General features: G+C 44.4%; 2 protein-coding genes across 3 annotated transcripts; both read left to right on the top strand.

The window, feature by feature from the left end:
• The first annotated feature begins 1,792 nt into the window (after nt 1-1,792).
• LOC135825664 (uncharacterized) lies at nt 1,793-5,548 on the top strand. Of its 2 annotated transcripts, XM_065338283.1 has the most exons (5): nt 1,795-2,043; nt 3,078-3,284; nt 3,770-3,898; nt 4,205-4,299; nt 4,612-5,548. In XM_065338283.1, the coding sequence occupies exons 1-5, from the start codon at nt 1,962-1,964 to the stop codon at nt 5,065-5,067; spliced, it is 969 nt and encodes a 322-aa protein (XP_065194355.1). In that variant the 5' UTR covers nt 1,795-1,961; the 3' UTR covers nt 5,068-5,548. The 2 variants fall into 2 exon arrangements, with proteins under 2 accessions (XP_065194356.1, XP_065194355.1); XM_065338284.1 differs by lacking the exon at nt 3,078-3,284 and having other exon boundaries at nt 1,793-2,043.
• Nucleotides 5,549-7,284: 1,736 nt separating this feature from the next.
• Nucleotides 7,285-11,282, top strand: LOC135825631 (uncharacterized). The gene is made up of 5 exons (XM_065338244.1): nt 7,285-7,513; nt 7,955-8,158; nt 9,019-9,156; nt 9,486-9,577; nt 10,468-11,282. The coding sequence occupies exons 1-5, from the start codon at nt 7,420-7,422 to the stop codon at nt 10,921-10,923; spliced, it is 984 nt and encodes a 327-aa protein (XP_065194316.1). The 5' UTR covers nt 7,285-7,419; the 3' UTR covers nt 10,924-11,282.
• Nucleotides 11,283-12,018: the final 736 nt, after the last annotated feature.

Genomic DNA, 12,018 nt, shown 5'->3' with positions numbered 1-12,018 from the left:
CAGTGCCCCGTGGCGTCTGCTCTGTTACACCCCACGCTGTCAGCTGTTGATGGGTGACGGTTACTAAAGGGGAGAAAGAACTGGATGATGTCTCGCCGTCTCTGCTAGCCTGTAATGAGGATTGTGAAATCTGACAAGGGAGGTTTGTTGTGCACATACATGCATGATTATGTACAAGAAGGAACCCTAACTCCAGTGTTCAAAATACAAATAATTATTAATAAACGATTCACAGAAAGGCGTAGTTGTGCTGTGCATTGAGGAATTTCGTTACGATGTTGACATTCAAAAAAGTGTATTCAGTTACCGGCAATATAATTATACCCAAGGCAAGCAAAGGCACAGTATGGAATACATATTCCCTGTGGGTTTTTTTATTTCCCTCGCCTTTAATCCCCACGAACTCCTTCCCTGCTTCTGCCAAATTCACGAAGCATTGAATACTGTGCTTCGATGTGGGACATACAGAATGTTCTTCCTGCCAATTCACGGAACAATGTGAGCCGAGCTTTTCCCCGCTCCGTCATCCCAATTTGGAACCAGCTGCCTTCCTCTATCATTCCACACCCATTTCACACAAAGACCATCCAAACAAGACAGCAGCTTATCATCACCTCCTCAGAACGAACTGGCACTGGGCCACTCATAGCATACGCGAGTAAGAGGGTACAGTGTCCTACCCTGCTTGGACATACATGTAATCTCTCCTCACAGACAGTCTCCTCTTGAATTTGAAAGTCTAACAGCGTTCACATCAATACTCAACTTATTCTTTTCCTCGCTGAGCAATACAATCTTTCCATTTTCTTTCTTCTGTTTTCTTTTTCAATTTAATCCTCCCTACCCAATCTCCCTTTGGTGCGTCCATGGAGCTATGAAGCCGAGACATCTAGTCGGCGTAGCTTAATGGGCCTCACCACCACACTCCATCATTCACCCCACTGTTTGGAGATATGTGGATTTTGTAGAAAAAAATGCATTCTGTGACGAAGATATTCGTCAGGAAGAAACAAACGCACCCTAGAGCTGGACAACGACCTAATGGCAGATATTGGCAAACTAGTAATACTGTCATTACGCCTAACCGCCATGGGCCATCTGTTCCCTGTCATGATTGTCAATTCTGGGGAAGGAGGATTGGAGCAAACACATGCTGTGGCTGTGCACCTACGTGAGTAACAACAGCGTGACTGCGTGGTGTGGGGTATGCGTGGTGTGCGGGACGGGGGCCCATCTTTACAAGTTTTCCTATGTCTAGTTGTCGGGGTACTATTACTAGTAATCAGATTGGTCTGACATGCGCGGACGCTGCATTACATGTACACCGTCTCAGATTGCTTGGACTATTCCGTTTCTCTGTGTAACGACACAGAGTAACAGCAGCTGACAAATGTCACGTCTCATACTACACTTGACATTTGCGCCTGTCATAGTTCAGGCCAGTCAGTAAAGTCGCGTCCAATGCAGGCAAGGACAGCTGGCCACAATTCAGCCAATGCGTCATTGCATCAGCCCTTTTCTGTGCTTGCAAACCACCGTGTAAATGTGAACTCATCGTTACACTCAACAGCGAAGATGTTGACTCCAAGCATCAACAAACAATTTCATCACTCTAGTATCAGTACTTTCCATGTGTTTAGCTATCTAGCGACCTGACTAGTTTAGCTTTATCGTCACACCGACATGTACAAAGTATATCTGTCGCTGTGTCTATTGTGACATTAATCACATTTCTAATGACATCGCCCGGCAGCAGTACAGCGCACTGTTATACCAGTGTATATAAAGCGACCACTCAATCAAGCTCCGTTCAGATTCAAACACTGTCTTTCACTGTACACTGCCCTTGGTATATATTTGATAACTACTTGCTCAATGTCTCCCAATACCAGTGAAGACGACTCGGTAACTTGCGCCTTTGCGTAATCTTGGCGAAGACCACTGAGGAAATCGACGCAACAATGGCTTCTTCCAATTCCGCGACCTGTATCTCCATGGCTTTGGTATTGCTTTTAGCAGTCACAGGTGTTTGGGGAGCCAATGGTAAGTCTCTAAGTTGCTCCTGGATAATTCCTCCTGCGTTGATATTATCCAGATTGCTAGTCTTGGTCATAGACTGTCTGCAGAGTGTTTCACACGAAACTCCGAGTAAATACGGAACAAGAGCTGCTTGCTTCGTTGCTGTGTGGTCATTGTATAACTGGCTCTGTCCACTGGACATAGAGCACTATGCATAGCCTGAGGACCTAAGACAACTGTCTCTCGTTTCTACCTATGCGTACATATGTACATTGCGCACAAAGTGTCTTTGCTCCTTGATCTAAAAAGTGCTCGATTCCCTAACATCGTCGGATGAGTGTTTTTGAACACGACACTCGGAGTCACGAGAACGTTACTGGTCTCTGTTGTTCTGTCTTGTGTATGTACATGTACATGGGTGTGGGATAGATACGCATCCATTTGGCCATAGATGGAATTGTGCATGTGTAAAACTGATATCTGATGCCGGCATCCCTCACTCCAACCCGCCCTCACCATGGGCTTCGTGGTCCCGCCTCCCCCCATTGATCATTGCTGTCATCGCCCATGCCCCCCCCCCCACCACTCCCCCGCTTTCACCTAGGGTAGATCAGAGCAATATACTTGGATTTACTTCATATTTATGATCTAATTACCTCATTTGAGGTTGACGACCCTCCAGCTCCGCCTTTCTTACCATGCGCTCCATCGCACACTCCAAAATACCTCTTTTATATCGTAATGATACTATGTTTTCCAGCCCCTCTAATCTCCTTTCAGGAACAAAGCACCTTTTGTTCTTTTATCTGGTCCTTGTTATTGATGATTTATTGCGTAATGTAATCAGGCAAATTATTGGAGACGTCAAATCGTATTCACCCATCTGAAAAAAGCAATTAATGTTTTCTAAATATTTCTGGACTACCCAATGAAACTGACCAGGTACAGGGGCAGAGATCCACGTAACCTCTTTGTGGTTGATATTTTGTTGACTTGTCAAAGCTACTTTCTTGTTCGAAGTAGAACGACCCCCTTTCTATCTGATGTTTTTTCTACAGTTTATGCCGTTCGCCCTCCTCCAAATAGCTGTTTGGTGGAATGGTTGATTCACGCTGGTGTTTCTCGGAGTAATGCTTTTGCCTTCGAACAAAACGCCATTCAGCACTCGAAGACATTTACGGGAATTGTCGCTGGGGGATATCAACTGTACAATAACACGCTGCTAGCTTCAGACGCAGATTCTCAAGCTATCCACGATTGCGCCAGTAAGCCTGTCCTTCTATAGAATTATTTTGTTATTTGAAGATCTAAGTACACCTGCAGTATTCCGGACTTCGCTGTAGACATTCAGATAGCGCTTGTTGAGGCAAACAATTAGCCGGATTTAATTAAGAAATCGTATGCACAATCACTCCTTACCCGTCAGTAATTTACACTCGCATTTACAAGAATTATATGCATGCAGGGAATTCACCGTGGCTCACGTTTACATGGCCAGTGAAATTTTAAAACATCAGCCCATTATCTCTTGCTGGCCATATCATTTTACACACCTTTATTAGAATGCACAGTACCGTACATTTTACTTCAAGGAAACATTTGAAGTGTTTCAAACCAATTGTTATGCTACCTTGTGGTCATTTGCCCTCACGTTATGCAAAGATTTGGTCATCGAAGGTGAATAATGTTGCATCAGTGTGATATGTGACTTAGGTGCAAACATTGATTGCTTTGTGTGGTGTCTCTGCAGACCGCTATTCTGCATCCTGTAATTCGTACACGGGTCCCTGCTTCAACAGCGGAAACTGTCGCCTGATCGCTGGAAGTGGGTTTACATGCCAATGTACGGAAGGGTACAGTGGAGAGTACTGCCAAATTCGTAAGTTCAAATGCGTTGCCCTGGCAACTCGGGCCCATGTGTGAATTGCTTGCGAAATAATGTTCAATCATGCGTGCAATGTATCCTTTTCGCACAGGTTTGCTAATGTTAGTTAACCAACTCCCACTGGCCAACCATGGTGTACATCGGATAGAGTATAAAATTAAACACATTTACCTTAAAATTTACCTGAACACTTCGGAGTACGAGCAAAGTTGTTGTGGATATTGTAACGATCAGTGATCCTGAAGGCAGTTGAACATTACCTTAATTTCGTTCATCCATGATTGTGCTGACTTGTAACAGGTACCCCTGTGATTGATAGCGAGGAATTGGAGGATCTACAAACGGAGGTGGCATCATTGAAGACTGCGTTGGTCCTGCAGCAGAACAAGACCAAGGTAGGTTACCTTCCTTCTATCTTTCGCTCATGTCTCCCGTGGCGATGCACATCTGATCTAGTTCCGTCACTTCGAATGTTCCGGCACTTGCCCATCATCAGAAAATAGGAACAATGAATACAATGGAGGCTGCACAGAAGGTGTATCTATACGAGAAGTGTAGCAAAAAATTGTTGCGAGGCATTGCGGTGACATAACTTGCCTCAGCCCTTCTTGAACCCTACTTTTTACCCACGTAGAATTATTTTTTCGACAGCACATACATTGGCTTGATGTTCGGCCTATCTGTGTGATTGTGTTGCCTGCCTACAGTTGCTAGGCACCGGTTGCAACTTGCGGGATGTCGGCTACAAGTATCAAAGTCATCACAATCTGTTTCAAGAGAAAGATTTTGGACAAGTGGCGTCGATGACATTCACCAAGAAACGAAACGACACAGTACTGAAGCTGTCCTATTCCAGTAACATCAGAACACACGGTGCTCTGGCTGCAACGCGCTGGTTCTTTCGAATCGATGGACAGGAGTGCCGCAAGCCCACAACTATTGATATAGGTATGTGGCAGAATACGGCCGACAACATGCACGTGCCCGCCGTTCTAACAGGAATCTGCGAGTCTATTGACCCAACAGGAGCAGGTTTGCGATATGGACAGCACACCATCTCTGTACAAGTTGGCCCGATGAGAAACTTTGCCATTGCTAACGCCAACTCCGGTTGGTATACCACTTCCATTCTAGAAGTTCAGGAACTGTGCCCTCAATTCTAATTGTATTTGATTATGTTGTTACTCTCGATTCCTAGTTTTAACGCAAGATTTTTGGTTTCAATGTTTGCCGTCTACAGCTTGCTGTCTACCACATTGGCTGTCAATGTTATAAGTATTTTGTTGGCATATTTTGCTCGTCGAGAACATTTTCAAAACTAGATGTTTAGGACAGTGAGTGCGACTAATTAACCCTTCTACCAATCTGCGTTGAAATGCTCCATCACCAATGACACCATTGCGCCCTGTGGCCAACAGCATATAATTTTGTAAATACACTCACTTGCCCCACAACAGCGACAAAAGGTTCCTTCGAGCATTGCATTTGTATTACTTCTGACTGCTATTCAATCTGACAAGTCTGATCGTGGAATTCCTTTTATGAAAGTGGTGTCACAAAGGTATTGCTTCTTTCAAATACATTTGACGGAATCCATTCCCTGTATGAATATCATCTTGAAAAGAATACATTAATCGTATCTTATCCATGTTGCCTGATGATTGCTAACGTATGAAACTTTTTGTAAATACTTCTAAAAGTAGCGACTAACAAGCCCCGATTGCCCTTGAGGTTCTGTGCGTTTATCCTATCCACAAAATTGTACTACAGACCGATTTATCGTGCCTGCTGGGTTGGGCTTAGTCGGTATATACAGTGATGTGAATGAATGCTTCACAGCCTTCCGCCAGCCCTTGTGCTAGTCTCCAGGTAGTCTCAAGGTAGTCAGTCACCCACTGATGAACTTCGTTGATACCGCGCCGAAGACTGTCGCGCAGCCTGTCTGGACTTTTATAGAGCCGGAGCAGTGCGGTACTGTCGGCAAATAATGACAAACCTTCAACATGACAGGGAAGAGCAATAATATACAGTTGGAAAAGTAGAGGCCTAAGGATGGATCCGGTGGTACTACGGACAGAACAGGTGAAGGCAGTCAATGTGCTGGTAGCAGTCTTGGCCTCCATTTCCCAAACGTTCAAAGGCCCAGTTGCTAGGACCATAAAGTTGTGGAGTGGGCTATTTGCCTCACTTTTAGCAGTTTTTGTCCAGTGGCTGAATGGCACACCCTTGTAGCGGTAAAAGGGTTGGGCACAGAGATAGTGCACCAATGCATTGTAGCATTGGTCGAGCAGTGACAACGTTCATCATCCACTTACACTCATAGCACCATACATAGCATAGTAGCAAGACCTGTTACTTACTTTGATCATTATTTTTATGCATGACGTTCGAAAGGTTGACTCTACGATTCCACTCATATTTTACCGGGTGATTTGGGTAGTGGCCACTATTGAGTAAGTAAGAAATAGCCCATGCTCGTTCTGGAATGAATGAAAACACGCATTGTCGCAACCAGTAAATGCAGCGAGTACCAAGGTCCATAGCAAATATCTGAAACGTTGTGCTTCCTTGCCGTTTCAGAGTCGTCCCAGCAGATGAGTTACCGGGAAGTCTGTAATACTATGATTATTCAATAACAACGATGCCCACGCAATAGGTGACAGATTAGTACAACCAGCGAAATGTTATTTAGGAAGTTGACGTCAGCGTCGTGAACATTAACGATAAATGATTATGTACATGTACAATCATGCTTGCAGGGATCGTCCACTGCTTTTGACTGTGCGGGCCGATTCATATACTTCAAGTAGAGATGTGCTCAGCGGCTAGAGATTCCTTGACAGTAGGATCCGTAGGTTGCTGGGGAGCATTTAGAAGTCTGTAACCTGTCAGTTAGCCGTCAAGTGGCTGAACTCTGACAACTTGGTGAAAGGACTCTCATCACCTTCTCCATCACCTTCTCCGTCCTAATTTTCAACTGCGCTGTAACTGGTACAGTTCCCTCTGAATGACCTCTGACGTTGACCTCACCAACGTACATGTTGTAAGTGATAGAACTCTGGGACTCTGGTGAAGGCTGTGATCCCGAGGGTGCCATATCGTCCGGGGTTGACTATTAACCCCCCGTCATTTCACATTCATTTTCCATTGGCAGTCTTTTGACGAGCCAGGAAATGTTGAACTGATAACAATAGAATTATTCATAGACGCTTGGAAGTGAGGATATTAGGCATGAATGATTTACCCGTGGTAGCCTGAAAATGAGCTTGAAACATCGCGCAAGGACTACCGGTAGTCGGAACACTAACGTTGAGAATTTGAAATCAAAAGGCGATTACCAATCGCTTGCAATTAGTTCCCCCAGGAGGAGAAAATGATATAAAAGGAGGAGCTCTCGTAAGTTCTAATCAGAGTTATTTGTGTTTCTGCCGGCGTTCACCATTAATAGTACCCAGCAGACAAGATCTCCTTCTAGCCGGATTCTCGACACGAGGCTTGGCTATAGCCGGAGAACAATGGCGTCTCCTTGCTCCAAGATCACCTTGATCGGGTTTGCATTCGCCTTTGCTACTACCATCCTCGCCGCCAGTGACTCAGAGGAAGTGCAAGGTATGTACAACAGACGGCTCTATTCAGGAGCTGTGGACAGTGAATGCCTGCTTGTTTATCAGTAGGGAGCCATATACGTTAAACAGTTGCGACAATTCTGCCAAAGTTATGAGGGCACCTCAACTCGAGCTTTCACAATACAGACTCTGCGCTGCATACGTCACTTCAAAATAAATAAATAATTGAAATCACTCACTCAACGTATTGTATTATCTTACTTTGGTATACCAAACAGGCCTATGGTCTTCTTTACAGGGTGCCCATGGAGACATTTAAGCAGCTAACGCGAAATGCAGGCACGGTATGCTAGACCGGTTGACATCGGGTAGTACATTAATTAAAGCGGTCAGCACCAAGAATTGAGAGACTGTAGTGGCCTGGCCGTGTGCTAACAATGAACTCGCAAATGAGCAAAATAATGATCATTGTTTTTGATTCCAGGTGGAGCTAGCACTCCCCCGAATAGCTGCTTCGTGGAATGGATGCTTCACGCGGGCATCAACCTCAGCGACGCCCTGGCCTACGAAGAAGTTGCGCTCAATATTCCATTGAGCGTGGCTCAGATTGAAACAGGACAGGCAGCGGCGCTAGCAAGGCTGCTGAATGGGGCAACTGATCATGTTGTGGCCATACAGGACTGCATTGGTGAGACTGCTTTTCAAACATGCCGGTTGGTTTGTCGGATTAACTGTTTTTCATGGTTCAGTAACTTCAGTGGCTTTGGCCTCACATTTTTCTCGGATTAAACATCAAAATTATTAAAATTAAAAAAGATTTCTCCAGGTCTGGTGGTAGAAGAAAATGATTTCCGAATATCATTTGGCATTCGCATTTAAACACACCGACCAGTTACTACCTTGGCCATCGGTGGAATTTCTAATCTCTATAATTCATAATAGAATATAATTATACCCACTATCTTTATAAACAGAGGTCAAAACGAAGAAGTCAAAAACGTCACGGATTTAAGAGCCGTAGGTGCCATCCATAATATTATTACCGATGTTTTACACGAAAAGAAAAAGTTTCTTTTACGGGTCCGTGGTTCATGTAGAGTTTCGTTTCGAAAATTATTGTTATGTGCGACATCAATGCATTCCAGTTCTCAAGTCAATCTGTTTTTCGTTCAGGGGTAGGTGGGGGAGGGTCCTATTTAAACTTTTTCGTTTCGTGAAAATTATCGATAATGGCGGTTGGTCCCTTATGCAACTCCAAGTTGAATCGCGCGTTTGTGCCTATATGAGGGGTGGAGAGGGTAGGAAAGCATCAATACAGCTGTCCGTTTTTCACCTACAACCATCACCGCATCGCAATGACTGTGGAAATTCTATCAGCAATACATCAGGTGATTCGAAGGCTTCATAAAGCAATACCAATTATGCAGGACTCCAATAAGGGTAAACTGAATTTGGCCCACCTTTCAATAGATTTCCAACGGTTGCTGTCTGTACTGAGGCGGTGTAAGGTGTACATGTATATAATCTGCCTCGTGAACTCTTCTACAGCGGGCCGTTCAACAGCCTGTAGTTCATATCCAGGGCCTTGTTTCAATAGTGGACAGTGCCTTCTCACCACTGGACTGGATGTCAACGCATACGTATGCCGGTGTCCGACGAGTTACAGCGGTCAATATTGTCAGAATGGTAAGGTTGTACCTGCTTTTTGTTTTATATCCAATTGTGTATATAGTCCGTTAGTGTTAGTGGACATTATAGCGTAACTTGTAGCTCCTTGGTCCTTTTTCTTTTCCATAATACTATTATTTGTGTGCTCATAACAACACTAACCCAGTTTCATCGCTTCGGCTCTGTAAAGATGTTGCCGTGCTGCCGCTACAATATATCACCAGCTTGCTTGGTGCCAAACTGTGGAATACTTCCCACTTCACTTCACTTGTGGGAATATTGGCGTGCATAAGGTGGATAAAGCGCTCTTCCTACCTCTTCGTTATCCATTTTATGCACTGCATTAGTTGATGCATCAATCCTCGATGATGTCGCGGAAATGCAGAGGGAGATCAAATCACTGGTGAAAAGCCTGGACAAGCAGGCAAACAAGACGGCGGTAAGTTAGCTGAGTCTTATTTACTCATATTTTTAGGTATGGTTTATCGGGTGATAGTGAGTGGTGCATTTCCTTCACGAACGGACACGAATATTTCCGTTCTTTGATCTCCATTTTTGAAATAGCAGTTATCAAATATTTGAGCTAGGAAATCAAAATCTGTCATCGCGTTTCGTATACCAGATATTATACGAAGTATTTAGGCTACTGCAATGGAAACCAAGGATTGAGAAGATGAAGAAATCGCTTCGAAAATGCCAGTTGTTCGGATAAAAAATCACTAGTAGAATTGTGTTGGTTTCTAGGTGTCGCTGATTTTTAGTTCTTTGACCTAAACATTTTGAAATGTGTACATGTGGCTGAACTGCATGCCTGTACTTCCCTATCGTGTCACATTGAATAATCCCGATAGGAGGCAAACATGTGGAATCGCGATCACAGTTCCTTGTTTTAGAATTGCCATCAACAAAACGAGCTTGACCGAAATTTCACAAAGGCTATTATTGTATTCCAAAAACGAGTGGATATGCAGCCGGTGAAGAACAGGGAAGCCTTTGTGAAATGTCGGGTCAGCTCGTTCTGTTGACCTAAATTCTAGAACTGTTCTCGCCTCGATGCTTGTTCACAGTTAGTTGTGTATGGATACAAAAGAGAAAGACCAAGGACCTACAAGTTACGCTATACTGTCCACTAACACCACCAGTTACTAAACAATCAGCTCATGCGGTAACATTGCACGACACTGACCTCGACGGTACTGACGTTCTACAACTAACTGGCTTACAGCTCTAGCATATCTTGGATGCGCTCTCCAACAGCCTTCCAACTTGCCTCTCCATCTGAGTCCACAATGTGTATGTGTATGTGTTTGATATTGTTTGATATTCTAGCTCTTGGGAAGTGGCTGCAACCTGAGAACCTTGGGATACAAATATCAAAGCCGTCACAATTTGTTTGATCACAAGGACCGTGGGCAATTGGCGTCGATCACGTTCATAAAGAAGCGAGCGGACACAGTTTTGAAGCTGTCCTACTCTAGTAACATCCGTACTCGTGGTGCCAGAAAGTACTTGCGCTGGTTCTTCAAGATCGATGGGAAGGAGTGCCGCCAGCCCACGCCTATTGATATTGGCATGTGGCAGGATACGAACGACAACACTCACGTTCCCGCCGTCCTGACAGGAATCTGCGAATCCATTGCTAAAAACGGCGCATCTCTATCAGCTGGACACCACAACATTACGGTTCACGTTGGCCAATTGTCTACGCGTCCCATTGCGGATGGCCATTCACAGTGGCACACCACGTCTATCCTAGAAGTTCAAGAAATGTGTCCTCAGTTCTGATTTCTAGGTAGCTGCGACATTCCCCTCGCATGTCCATGGAGTGTGCGGGCCAGCTCTGTATTGCTGTTGGCAACCTGTACGAAATGAGAAGAAAAAAGAGCTTCCTTCTTACACTAGTAAAATATGTTGCCTCTCCCAATATTCTCTGCATACTATATCACCCTACCAGGATAAAACCCGTCGCGGTTACTGCCTTTTCTCTCCCCCTGTACTCATTATTCTACTGTTTTCATACTTTGGTTTCGCTATCACTGTCCTACACTCTCCATGGCCTAGATAGTGGCTGCGTCGTATAGTATAATTATAATAATGCACGTGCGAATTTGTCAGTGGAGAAATATTTTCCGCTTTTCACTAGAGATTCGTGTGGTGTCTGGGTTCAGCTGTCAAATTCCCATAGCTGCCAGACGGGCATGTCACAAATTGTCAGTTCATTGGAGCTGTCGTTGACAGATGCACGAGTCCTGGCTGCATTGTGAGCAAGCAACCAGGAAACCGTGGACTGGAGTTGTGCCACACTTTAGTTATTATGAGAAAACTAGGTAAATGTACTTTTCTATGCATAACGGCAGTTCGTGAGAAACGGGGACGCTTCGTTTGAATGAACTGAAAAATGCACAAGACCAGGATGTAGCGACCAAAACACAGCACAATTTCTCGCATTGCATGAGGTGACCTATAGCGGCATTGTATTCTTATTTCTAAGAAGACACACAGTTGTCCATGTAACACTGAATACAAGTGCTGAGCCATAATAGCTAGAGAACTGGGGTTTACCCTCTCCTTCCCAGTGCACTGGACACCATTTTCCTTCCATCATCATCATTGAAACGCAGCCTCTGTCATCTTAATGTGGTCACGAATACTCACATCACGAGATCCACTATAGACATGAAGTACCTGGTTTTGCTACAACATGACTAATACCAATGAAACTGATGCATGTCCGCAGTCTACGATCACACTATAAAACTGGAGAATCAATCGAAAACTGAACAGTTCAGGCGCAATCAGCGACATTCTGCGAAGAAAGAGTACAGTCCGTGTCCCATCGTGCAAGCGAAGGTCGCCAACTTGCCCTGCTTCAGATTCCAT

Source organism: Sycon ciliatum, chromosome 10 (genome assembly GCF_964019385.1).
Source record: "Sycon ciliatum chromosome 10, ocSycCili1.1, whole genome shotgun sequence".
Lineage (NCBI taxonomy): Eukaryota > Metazoa > Porifera > Calcarea > Leucosolenida > Sycettidae > Sycon > Sycon ciliatum.
The sequence above is the reverse complement of the archived record's forward strand: the minus strand, read 5'-3'. Positions and strand labels throughout refer to the sequence as shown.